Source organism: Pseudophryne corroboree, chromosome 6 (assembly GCF_028390025.1).
Source record: "Pseudophryne corroboree isolate aPseCor3 chromosome 6, aPseCor3.hap2, whole genome shotgun sequence".
NCBI lineage: Eukaryota > Metazoa > Chordata > Amphibia > Anura > Myobatrachidae > Pseudophryne > Pseudophryne corroboree.
The window spans coordinates 720,197,523-720,211,163 of NC_086449.1; the positions used below are offsets into that span (position 1 = coordinate 720,197,523).

The 13,641-nt window shown below is 45.7% G+C and overlaps 1 protein-coding gene across 1 annotated transcript in view; it reads right to left on the reverse strand.

Moving 5' to 3' along the window:
• Nucleotides 1-4,702: 4,702 nt before the first annotated feature.
• Nucleotides 4,703-13,641, reverse strand: part of THG1L (tRNA-histidine guanylyltransferase 1 like) — a 120,249-nt gene continuing 111,310 nt past the window's right edge. Inside the window, exons 5-6 of the mRNA XM_063928394.1 lie at nucleotides 8,675-8,782; nucleotides 4,703-5,010 (exon numbers count right to left, since the gene is read on the reverse strand). Of these exons, the coding sequence (XP_063784464.1) occupies nucleotides 4,849-5,010; nucleotides 8,675-8,782 (270 nt within the window). The 3' untranslated portion in view covers nucleotides 4,703-4,848. The remainder of the gene's footprint in view (nucleotides 5,011-8,674; nucleotides 8,783-13,641) is intronic.

Below are 13,641 nucleotides of genomic sequence, written 5' to 3' on the forward strand. Positions count from 1 at the left end.
ACCTCCACCCGGGAGAATGGGGACTTCCTCCAGAAGTCTTCCAATAGGATTGTACACCATTGGGAAAGGCCACAGGTGGACATGATGGCGTCCCGCCTCAACAAAAAGCTATAAAAGATATTGCACCGGGTCAAGGGACCCTCAGGCGATAGCTATGGACGCTCTGGTAACACCGTAGGTGTACCAGTCGGTTTATGTGTTCTCCCCTCTACCTCTCATACCAAAAGGTACTGAGAATAATAAGAAGGCGAGGAGTAAGAACGATACTCGTGGATGGCCAAGAAGAGCTTGGTACCCAGAACTTCAAGAATTTATATCAGAGGACCCATGGCCTCTGCCACTCAGACAGGACCTGCGGTAGCAGGGGCCCTGTCTGTTCCAAGACTTACCGCGGCTGCGTTTGTCGGCATGGCGGTTGAACGCCGGATCCTGAAGGAAAAGGGCATTCCGGAGGAAGTCATTCCTACGCTTACTAAAGCCAGGAAAGAGGTTACAGCAACTCATTATCACCGCATATGGCGAAAATATGTTGCATGGTGTGAGGCCGAAAGGGCCCCAACAGAGGAATTTCAACTAGGTCGATTTCTGCATTTCCTGCAAGCAGGAGTGACTATGGGCCTTAAATTGGGTTCCATTAAGGTACAGATCTCGGCTCTGTCGATTTTCTTTCAAAAAGAACTAGCTTCAGTACCTGAAGTTCAGACATTTATAAAAGGAGTGCTGCAGAGTCAGCCCCCGTTTGTGCCTCCTGTGGCACCTTGGGATCTCAACGTGGTGTTGAGTTTCTTAAAATCACATTGGTTTGAACCACTAAAAACCGTGGATCTGAAATATCTCACGTGGAAGGTGGTTATGTTATTGGCCTTGGCTTCTGCCAGGCGAGTATCAAAGTTGGCGGCTTTGTCTTGTAAAAGCCCTTATTTGATTTTCCATATGGATAGGGCAGAATTGAGGACTCGTCCCCAGTTTCTCCCAAAGGTGGTGTCAGCGTTTCACCTGAACCAGCCTATTGTGGTGCCTAGGCTACTAGGGACTTGGAGGACTCCAAGTTGCTAGACGTTGTCAGGGCACTGAAAATATATGTTTCCAGAACGGCTAGAGTCAGAAAATCTGACTCGCTGTTTATCCTATATGCACCTAACAAGCTGGGTGCTCCTGCTTCTAAGCAGACTATTGCTCGTTGGATTTGTAGTACAATTCAGCTTGCACATACTGTGGCGGGCCTGCCACAGCCAAAATCTGTCAATGCCCATTCCACAAGGAAGGTGGGCTCATCTTGGGCGGCTGCCCGAGGGGTCTCGGCTTTACAACTTTGCCGAGCAGCTACTTGGTCAGGGGCAAACACGTTTGCAAAATTCTACAAATTTGATACCCTGGCTGAGGAGGACCTGGAGTTCTCTCATTCAGTGCTGCAGAGTCATCCGCACTCTCCCGCCCGTTTGAGAGCTTTGGTATAATCCCCATGGTCCTTACGGAGTTCCCAGCATCCACTAGGACGTTAGAGAAAATAAGAATTTACTCACCGGTAATTCTATTTCTCGTAGTCCGTAGTGGATGCTGGGCGCCCATCCCAAGTGCGGTTTATCTGCAATACTTGTACATAGTTATTGTTAACTAAATCGGGTTATTGTTGAGCCATCTGTTGAGAGGCTCTATTGTTTCATACTGTTAACTGTGTTTCATATCACGAGTTGTACGGTGTGATTGGTGTGGCTGGTATGAGTCTTACCCGGGATTCAAAATCCTTCCTTATTGTGTACGCTCGTCCGGGCACAGTACCTAACTGAGGTTTGGAGGAGGGTCATAGTGGGAGGAGCCAGTGCACACCAGGTAGTCTAAGATCTTTCTAGAGTGCCCAGCCTCCTTCGGAGCCCGCTATTCCCCATGGTCCTTACGGAGTTCCCAGCATCCACTACGGACTACGAGAAATAGAATTACCGGTGAGTAAATTCTTATTTTCTTTACAAAAGTAAGCCTTCTCCTGTGGTAAAGGAGGGGCGTCCGTAACTTCTAACAGCTCCTTCATAGCAACAATCATGTATTAAATGTTTTTCTCTAACTTTGGATCTATTCCCCTTGAATCACTAGTGTTGACACAGGAATCAGAGTCCGTGTCGGTATCAGTTTGTACTATTTGTGCAAATGTCCTTTTATGTGACCCAGAGAGGTCCCCTGTGGATGAAAAGGCAGAACTATTAAAAATCACATCTTCGACAGATTTTCTCCAGTTTTCTGCATGAGACTCAGACTTATCCAATCTGTTACTGATATGATTCACACTATCACTTAATTCTTTCACCCATTCAGGCTCTTTGTGTGACGGCAGCGCCACCACATTACAACTCTGTGTCCCTAAAATGGCTCCCTCAGGGGGAGAGCTCCCTGCCTCAGACATGTCACACACATGCACAATCACACCACAGACACTCCGGGGCTTATAGGGGACAGACCCACAGTAAAATCTGTCAGAGGGACACAGAAAGGAATCGCCAGTCCACAACTCAGCACCCAATGAAAAAATCCCTGTGTTGTGTACTTAGTACACAGAGACAAAAAATCCCTGTCACGTACTTTGTACACAGAGACTTTCCACGCTATATATATATTGCTAATAATAGTTATTAGTACCACAATATACACTTTCCCCCCCCTTTTTGCACCCTGATACTTGAATCAGAAGTGGAGAGGAGAATCAGCGTTTCTTCCCCTGCTGTCTGCTGGAAGAAAATGGCGCTGAGCAGTGTGCTGGCTGCCTGAGGAAGAAGCCCTGCCCCCTGCAATGGCACGTTTTTTCTCAGATATTGAACTAGATATTTATACTGGCGGGGGTGTAGGACTGTGCCACAGCATCATATGCCACCTTTTGCCAGTGAGAGTAGGTTTCATGCTGCCCAGGGCATGCCCCCCCGCGCTCTGCTGTGCACTGTGTTATGGAGAGCATGTTCACGCAGCGTTCCCGCTCGCTGCGAGGTACCTTTAGCCGTCACGATGACCGGAGATCCTTCTCTGCAGACCTCCGATAATACTACTCACCAGTCTTCTGACTTCTGGCTCTGTTAGGGGGGTAACGGCGTGCTGTGGGAGTGAGCGCATAGCCGCAGCTAGTGTTCAGTACCCTTCAGGAGCTAATGGTGTCCTGTCAGCAGAAGCAGAGCCATGAAACTCTTAAGGAAGTTGGTTCCTACTTCTTCCCCCTAAGTCCCACGAAGCAGGGAGACTGTTGCCAGCAGTCTCCCTGAAAATAAAAAACCTAACAAAGTCTTTTAATGAAACTCAGTAGAGCTCCACTAGAGTGCGACCCAGTCTGCCTGGGCACATTTTCTAAACTGAGGTCTGGAGGAGGGGCATAGAGGGAGGAGCCAGTTCACACTCTGAAAAAGTCTTAAAGTGCCCATGGCTCCTGCGGAACCGTCTATACCCCATGATACTGAAGTGGACCCCAGCATCCTCTAGGACGTATGAGAAAATCCATTTTGGAATAGTAAATGCTGGCGCAGTGCGGCCAGGGTGGGTGCAGGCAGCTTTGCTTAGCACTCTCTCTCCTCTCCCTGCACTGTGCACCTTATAGCCTTAAATGTGAGGGGAGTGTTAGTTAAGGGCAGTACACACGGGGAGAGATGTGTGCTGAGCGATCGGTCACAGACTGCTAAGCACACATCTCTCCCCCACTCAGCATAGCGTGATATGTGCTGGGATGGGGGGGGGGGGGGAACTCATTTAATCCAGCGGGTGAAATGAGCGATGTGCTAGATTGTGCCATTCTAGCACCGGAGCTAGCGACGTGCAGGGCCGTGCATCGCTATCGCTGGGGGGCAATCACACGAGAGATCCATGCTTAAAATCTAACCAATCTAGTCAGATTGCTTAGATTTTAAGAACGGATCTCTCCGTGTGTACCCCCCTTTAGCACTGGCTGCCCGATCCAGACTGACCTCTGCTGGAGAATAAGCCTCTTCCTCTACTGTATGACATACACGTGCGTGTGTGTGTGTGTGTGTGTGAAACATAAATAAAATAATTACATATATAATTTGATTAGTTTACAAGTGGGGGCAGGCCTGAGGAGAAGTGAGGACGAGCTGAATGATGAGTGGGAGACTGAGCTAACGAGGGCATAGGCTGAAGGAGTAGGGATGGGCCCGTCTTAAATGCCCCAGGCCCCTCAAATGCTTAATCCGGCCCTGCTATGTACTGTAATAAACAGTATGTGTAGTCAGACACTGTGGCAATGTCCAGTGAACAGCGTGAGAACGGAATGCCCCTAGACACATAGGGATAAATTTACTAAGATGGGAGTTCTATTTACGATGGGATGTTGCACATAGCAACCAATAAGATTCTACTTCTCATTTATCTAGAACCTTCTAGAAGATAATACCTGGAATTTGAATGGTTGCTATGGGCAACATCCCATCTTAGTACATTTACCCCATTGTTACGGACGAGAGGTAATGGCCCAGTGCTGGATCTTGAGACTGTCAGCAACCTGTGTGGAGCTTGCAGAGCAGTTAGGGCCAAATATGACATAAGTCATGTAACAATTATACACAGTCAGTTATATTTTGGCATTAAGCAGATGAAAAATGTAATCTGCATGGCAGGTGTCAAAAAGGACTGTAAAGGAATATTCAACAGTGTAAATTCCATAATGTAAAATTATGTGAAACAGACTTTACTAGAACACTGAATAAACTGGACACTCTTAGCAAAGAAAATCCTTTATTTTAAAAGACAACTTTAAATCGTTTTACATAATTAAAACAAATAGGATCAGTCCAGCTCTGTATAAATGTAATGTGGTCCATGCTCCCAGCAGCATATAAATAGGCCATCGCACCATCCATCCAATCAGCTTTCAGCAGAAATGAGATCCGGATGCTCCTCCCAAAACGTCTCACCAATTATATCACAGTGCAAAATCTCAGTTTGTTTGCGCACGCGTGACACCTCCACTTCTTTCTCCTCTGCGTCATCTGGTAACTTTATTACTTTCTTGCCGACGAAATTGACCTATGTATGTAAAAGGCCGATATCATTAAACCACGGCCCACGGTCAGTGTTGCAAAACAAATGCCACACTATGTAACGCCAACACACACATATATACCTGCCTACATACAATGCCGGTAGCAAGCATTTTTCTGTAAGTTTTTACCAGAGAAGGATAAACTTTTAAAATAAGCTACACTAGGGCAGCGTTTACAGGGAAATAAAATCATGGTTCAATACGATTATGGATGAGTGTGGTGAGCAGAGGAGGAAAGACTATTTGGCTGGAAGGTAACCGCAAGCACAGACCAGAGGCAGTCTGTTAGTTTGTAAGCATAAGTATTGCTGGCCCAATGCCTGACGTATTGTAGCTTGTGAATAAAGGGTGCAGGTGCACCATACACCATTAAATTTATTATAACCATAATATAATATTTGAGGTTCTTGGCATATATTGGCCAGTATATGAGCCAGGTAAAGAGAAAAGGATGTCTCCCAGCGCTAGTGTTGTTAGGTATATAATGGTTATTTAGTGGCAATCAAGAAATTGAAAACATTCATAAAAATCGATGTTAGTTAAAATATATAATGTTTTATTAACACAAGAAAAACACTTTTCCAAGAATATCTTATTCCCTAAAGTGATCCTAATACCGGTATACACGAAACAGTCACACACAACAATTAACATATAAGCATACCAGTGATTCGCTAAATAGCGGTTTATTCACTAGATAGGAGTTTATATTCCTCAGGTAAATGCAGGCATATATATGTGGTAGCTATATCACAGTCCCTTATCATATATGGAATAAGTCCAAATGTTTTGATCGATACCAGCTAATCGCTGTAAATTCCTTCCAGGGTGGAAATCAGCACATGGGGCCAAAATCCTCAACTCCTTAATAGGAAATGTCCAAAGATATTCAAGACACTTACTTCAAAGTCGCAGGATGGTTACTGGAACAGGTGTCTGCCGGCAGACATATCAGATAGCTCCGCAATCTACTAGTTTCGCCTGGCACCGCAGGCTTCCTCAGGATCCCTCAGCTATCTGATATGTCTGCCGGCAGACACCTGTTCCAGTAACCATCCTGCGACTTTGAAGTAAGTGTCTTGAATATCTTTGGACATTTCCTATTAAGGAGTTGAGGATTTTGGCCCCATGTGCTGATTTCCACCCTGGAAGGAATTTACAGCGATTAGCTGGTATCGATCAAAACATTTGGACTTATTCCATATATGATAAGGGACTGTGATATAGCTACCACATATATATGCCTGCATTTACCTGAGGAATATAAACTCCTATCTAGTGAATAAACCGCTATTTAGCGTATCACTGGTATGCTTATATGTTAATTGTTGTGTGTGACTGTTTCGTGTATACCGGTACAGGTTGAGTATCCCATATCCAAATATCCGAAATACGGAATATTCCGAAATACGGTCTTTTTTGAGTGAGAGTGAGATAGTGAAACTTTTGTTTTTTGATGGCTCAATGTACACAAACTTTGTTTAATACACAATGTTATTAAAAATATTGTATTACATGACATTCAGGCTGTGTGTATAAGGTGTATATGAAATATAAATGAATTGTGTGAATGTAGACACACTTTGTTTAATGCACAATGTTATAAAAAATATTGGCTAAAATTACCTTCAGGCTGTGTGTATAAGGTGTATATGTAACATAAATGCATTCTGTGCTTAGAATTAGGTCGCATCACCATGATATCTCATTATGGTATGCAATTATTCCAAAATACGGAAAAATCCGATATCCAAAATACCTCTGGTCCCAAGCATTTTGGATAAGGGATACTCAACCTGTATTAGGATCACTTTAGGGAATAAGATATTCTTGGAAAAGTGTTTTTCTTGTGTTAATAAAACATTATATATTTTAACTAACATCGATTTTATGAATGTTTTCAATTTCTTGAGCCGATATTGCCACTAAATAACCATTATATACCTAACAACACTAGCGCTGGGAGACATCCTTTTCTCTTTATCAGTATTTTTGTGGGGATAGTGGATATCCTCATCTATACTCCTTAGCAGCTTCAGTTGATTAGGAGAGGCATACGAGCGCAGTCCTCTACTCTTGGTTTTTTGATACAGTATATGAGCCTGCCCACCTGCTTCACGGTGACCTCATCGGACAGGTCCCTAACACTATAGGGGTTCACCTCCGGGATGCAGAGCACCTCCAGACCACCCCAGCCAAACCATCCCAGGGCATCACACAGAAAAAGGATAGGAGTAAAAGATCAGTGTTAAGCAAATGAAAGAGGCTGCTGAATGTAAAAGAAAAGAAGAGGACAGCAGTAAAGTGTTAGAATGTGAAGTTTAGCTGAGCAGTGTTAGAAGTGTAAAAAATATGTGAAAAAAGCTACATAAATATAAAACAAACACAATGTGATATAAGTGTTAAAAGTAAATGTAAGGTGGTGATGCCCCAAGGTGGCCCAGCCAGAGCAATATAGGGAGCTCCACGCCCCAAAAGCTCACCCCCAAACTGACTTTGTATATAATTAAAAGGATCATACCTATGTTTTTTGTGCAGTCAGAATGTGCTGGTTCCCTGTTTAAAAGCCTGAGAGGCAGTGGGTGGGGTGCTAATCCAGAGATGAGGGCTGTCCCAATCCCTCAGGTGTGTATACACACACATAATATAGACTTTTTTCACATATTTTTTACACTTCTAACACTGCTCAGCTAAACTTCACATTCTAACACTTTACTGCTGTCCTCTTCTTTTCTTTTACATTCAGCAGCCTCTTTCATTTGCTTAACACTGATCTTTCACTCCTATCCTTTTTCTGTGTGATGCCCTGGGGTGGTTTGGCTGGGGTGGTCTGGGGGTGCTCTGCGTCCCGGAGGTGAACCCCTATAGTGTTAGGGACCTGTCTAATGAGGTCACCGTGAAGCAGGTGGGCAGGCTCATATACTGGCCAATATATGCCAAGAACCTCAAATATTATATTATGGTTATAATAAATTTAATGGTGTATGGTGCACCTGCACCCTTTATTCCTATGTTGTAGTATTACAGTACTTAGTCCCAGCAAGGTAGCACATCCCAGTATAATAAGCTAGGGTGTGCAGTCCAGGCCCCGTTTCCTTATTGTAGCTTGTGGCCAACACATAATAGAAGTGTAGTGTGTGGAAACATGTTAAGTGCAGATTGAAAAGTAATTGCAGCCTGGCAAAGAGACAGTTCTTCCCTGTACTGAATGCCCCTACCCCTCCCTCACATTTCTCTATACAGACCGGTATAAGTCACTTTTCATTTCAAAGTGAAATTTATATATAGCAGCCCTCCCGATGCTGTGGAATAACATGCCCTGCTGCAATTTTGGTATTAGGGCATGCTAGAACTGTGGCACGGCATGCTGGGATGTATGGTTCCACAGCAGCTGGAGGGCCACATGAATACTTGTTTTAAAACATCTTTCAAAACGGACCAAAAGTTGAATTGCCCAGTTCTCACATGGACTGGTAAATACAGTACATGCACACAGTTATCAATAATAAAGTCCTAATTTCAGGTCATATATACAGTAGATAGTCATAGGGCCATGAGCTATAAGAAATCCAATGCACAGTAAGTCTTATAGACTTTTAGCAATATCCAATTCTCCAAGCACCCATTCTATACCAGTAACCCTCTTACCTTATTCCATATTATGACTGAGCCTTTCCTGAAGAGCAGTGGCTCATTGTTGTAGTTAATGTTGAACTCTGAAAACAGGATTTCATTCTTATCGGCAGCAAGCGTTCCCTGCAGGGAATAAAAAGACAAGCAGCAGGCTGATTATACCTACGTGGCAACTGTTCTCTTCTTCCACCCAAGAGTAAGTACAAGCGGAAGAAGAGAACAGCAGCCACACAAAGCATTATGGGCTGGTCATCTCCAGGTAACAAGCTTTGCTAACTATTTACAGAAAAGTAGAGATGTGCACTTTAAATTTTTCGGGTTTTGTGTTTTGGTTTTGGGTTCGGTTCCGCGGACGTGTTTTGGGTTCGACCGCGTTTTGGCAAAACCTCACCGAATTTTTTTTGTCGGATTCGGGTGTTTTTTTCAAAAAAACCTAAAAAACAGCTTAAATCATAGAATTTGGGGGTCATTTTGATCCCAAAGTATTATTAACCTCAAAAACCATAATTTCCACTCATTTTCAGTCTATTCTGAATACCTCACACCTCACAATATTATTTTTAGTCCTAAAATTTGCACCGAGGTAGCTGTGTGAGTAAGATAAGCGACCCTAGTGGCCGACACAAACACCGGGCCCATCTAGGAGTGGCACTGCAGTGTCACGCAGGATGGCCCTTCCAAAAAACACTCCCCAAACAGCACATGACGCAAAGAAAAAAAGAGGCGCAATGAGGTAGCTGTGTGAGTAAGATAAGCGACCCTAGTGGCCAACACAAACACCGGGCCCATCTAGGAGTGGCACTGCAGTGTCACGCAGGATGGCCCTTCCAAAAAACACTCCCCAAACAGCACATGACGCGAAGAAAAAAAGAGGCGCAATGAGGTAGCTGTGTGAGTAAGATAAGCGACCCTAGTGGCCGACACAAACACCGGGCCCATCTAGGAGTGGCACTGCAGTGTCACGCAGGATGGCCCTTCCAAAAAACACTCCCCAAACAGCACATGACGCAAAGAAAAAAAGAGGCGCAATGAGGTAGCTGTGTGAGTAAGATAAGCGACCCTAGTGGACGACACAAACACCGGGCCCATCTAGGAGTGGCACTGCAGTGTCACGCAGGATGGCCCTTCCAAAAAACACTCCCCAAACAGCACATGACGCAAAGAAAAAAAGAGGCGCAATGAGGTAGCTGTGTGAGTAAGATAAGCGACCCTAGTGGCCGACACAAACACCGGGCCCATCTAGGAGTGGCACTGCAGTGTCACGCAGGATGGCCCTTCCAAAAAACACTCCCCAAACAGCACATGACGCAAAGAAAAAATAAGAATTTACTTACCGATAATTCTATTTCTCGTAGTCCGTAGTGGATGCTGGGAACTCCATAAGGACCATGGGGAATAGCGGCTCCGCAGGAGACAGGGCACATCTAAAGAAAGCTTTAGGATCACCTGGTGTGCACTGGCTCCTCCCCCTATGACCCTCCTCCAAGCCTCAGTTAGGATACTGTGCCCGGACGAGCGTACACAATAAGGAAGGATTTTGAATCCCGGGTAAGACTCATACCAGCCACACCAATCACACTGTACAACTTGTGATCTGAACCCAGTTAACAGCATGATAATAGAGAAGCCTCTATAAAAGATGGCTCACTACAACAATAACCCGAATTTTTTGGTAACAATAATTATGTACCAGTATTGCAGACAATCCGCACTTGGGATGGGCGCCCAGCATCCACTACGGACTACGAGAAATAGAATTATCGGTAAGTAAATTCTTATTTTCTCTGACGTCCTAGTGGATGCTGGGAACTCCGTAAGGACCATGGGGATTATACCAAAGCTCCCAAACGGGCGGGAGAGTGCGGATGACTCTGCAGCACCGAATGAGAGAACTCCAGGTCCTCCTCAGCCAGGGTATCAAATTTGTAGAATTTTACAAACGTATTTGCTCCTGACCAAGTAACTGCTCGGCAAAGTTGTAAAGCCGAGACCCCTCGGGCAGCTGCCCAAGATGAGCCCACCTTCCTTGTGGAGTGGGCATTTTAAGATTTTTGGCTGTGGCAGGCCTGCCACCGAATGTGCAAGCTGAATTGTACTACAAATCCAACGAGCAATCGTCTGCTTAGAAGCAGGAGCACCCAGTTTGTTGGGTGCATACAGGATAAACAGCGAGTCAGATTTTCTGACTCCAGCCGTCCTGGAAACATATATTTACAGGGCCCTGACCACGTCAAGCAACTTGGAATCCTCCAAGTCCTTAGTAGCCGCAGGTACCACAATAGGTTGCTTCATGTGAAATGCAGAAACCACCTTAGGTAGAAATTGAGGACAAGTCCTCAATTCTGCCCTGTCAGAATGAAATATTAAATAAGGGCTTTTATATGATAAAGCCGCCAATTCTGACACACGCCTGGCTGAAGCCAGGGCTAACAGCATCGTCACCTTCCATGTGAGATATTTTAAGTCCACAGTGGTGAGTGGTTCAAACCAATGTGACTTTAGGAAACTCAACACAACATTGAGATCCCAAGGTGCCACTGGAGGCACAAAAGGAGGCTGTATATGCAGTACCCCTTTTACAAATGTCTGAACTTCAGGCACTGAAGCCAGTTCCTTTTGGAAGAAAATCGACAGGGCCGAAAATTGAACCTTAATGGACCCTAATTTTAGGCCCATAGACAGTCCTGTTTGCAGGAAATGGAGGAAACGACCCAGTTGAAATTCCTCTGTAGGGGCCTTCTTGGCCTCCCACCACGCAACATATTTTCGCCAAATGCGGTGATAATGTTTTGCGGTTACGTCCTTCCTGGCCTTGACCAGGGTAGGGATGACTTCATCTGGAATGCCTTTTTCCTTCAGGATCCGGCGTTCAACCACCAAGCCGTCAAACGCAGCCGCGGTAAGTCTTGGAACAAACAAGGCCCCTGCTGTAGCAGGTCCTTTCTTAGAGGTAGAGGCCACGGTTCGTCCGTGAGCATCTCTTGAAGTTCCGGATACCAAGTTCTTCTTGGCCAATCCGGAGCCACGAGTATCGTTCTTACTCCCCTTTGCCGTATAATTCTCAGTACTTTTGGTATGAGAGGCAGAGGAGGGAACACATACACTGACTGGAACACCCACGGTGTTACCAGAGCGTCCACAGCTATTGCCTGAGGATCTCTTGACCTGGCGCAATACCTGTCCAGTTTTTTGTTGAGGCGGGACGCCATCATATCCACCTTTGGTTTTTCCCAACGGTTCACAATCATGTGGAAGACTTCTGGATGAAGTCCCCACTCTTCCGGGTGTAGATCATGTCTGCTGAGGAAGTCTGCTTCCCAGTTGTCCACTCCCGGAATGAACACTGCTGACAGTGCTATCACATGATCTTCCGCCCAGCGAAGAATCCTTGCAGCTTCTGCCATTGCCCCCCTGCTTCCCGTGCCGCCCTGTCTGTTTACGTGGGCGACTGACGTGATGTTGTCCGATTGGATCAATACCGCCTGACCCTGAAGCAGGGGTTTCGCTTGACTTAGGGCACTGTAAATGGCCCTTAGTTCCAGAATGTTTATATGAAGAGATGTCTCCAGGCTTGACCATAAGCCCTGGAAATTCCTTCCCTGTGTGACTGCTCCCCAGCCTCGCAGGCTGGCATCCGTGGCCACCAGGACCCAGTCCCGAATGCCGAATCTGCGGCCCTCTAGAAGATGAGCACTCTGCAACCACCACAGGAGGGATACCCTTGTCCCCGGTGACAGGGTTATCCGCTGAAGCATCTGAAGATGCGACCCGGACCATTTGTCCAGTAGGTTCCACTGGAAAGTCTTGCTTCGTAGGAAGCCACCATTTTTACCCAGAACCCTTGTGCATTGATGCACTGAGACTTGGTTCGGTTTTAGGAGGTTCCTGACTAGCTCGGATAACTCCCTGGCTTTCTCCTCCGGGAGAAACACCTTCTTTCTGGACTGTGTCCAGGATCATCCCTAGGAACAGAAGACAAGTCGTCGGAACCAGCTGCGATTTTGGAATATTGAGAATCCAATCGTGCTGCCGCAACACTACCTGAGATAGTGCTACACCGACTTCCAAGTGTTCCCTGGATCTTACCCTTATCAGGGAATCGTCCAAGTAAGGGATAACTAAAATTTCCTTCCTTCGAAGGGATATCATTTCGGCCATTACCTTGGTAAAGACCCGGGGTGCCGTGGACCATCCCTACGGCAGCGTCCGAACTGATAGTGACAGTTCTGTACCATAACCTGAAATACCCTTGGTGAGAAGGGTAAATTTTGACATGAAGGTAAGCATCCTTGATGTCCCGAGACATCATGTAGTCCCCTTCTTCCAGGTTTGCAATCACTGCTCTGAGTGACTCAATTTTGAATTTGAACCTCTGTATGCAAGTGTTCAAAGATTTTAGATTTTAGATTTTAAAATCGGTCTCACCGAGCCGTCTGGCTTCGGTACCACAATAGTGTGGAATAATACCCCGTTCCCTGTTGCAGGAGGGGTATCTTGATTATCACCTGCTGGGAATACAGCTTGTGAATGGTTTCCAAAACTGCCTCCCTGTCAGCGGGAGACGTCGGTAAAACAGACCTTTGGAAACGGCGAGGGGGATACGTCTCGAATTCCAATTTGTACCCCTGAAATATTACCTGAAGGATCCAGGGGTCTACTTGCGAGTGAGCCCACTGCGCACTGAAATTCATTGAGAACGGGACCCCACCGTGCCTGAACTTGTAAAGCCCTAGCGTCATACTGAGGGCTTGGCAGAGGCGGAAAAGAATTTCTGTTCCTTGGAACTGGCTGATCTCTGCAGCCATTTTTCTCTCCCTCTGTCACGAGCAGAAAAGAGGAACCCTTTTGTCCGCTTGCCAACCAGGACTGCGCCTGATAATACGGCGTCTTATTTTGAGAGGCGACCTGGGGTACATCCCCTTTTTTGTTAAGGCAATACTTCCAAATGCCGTTTGGAATCCGCATCACCTGACCACTTTACT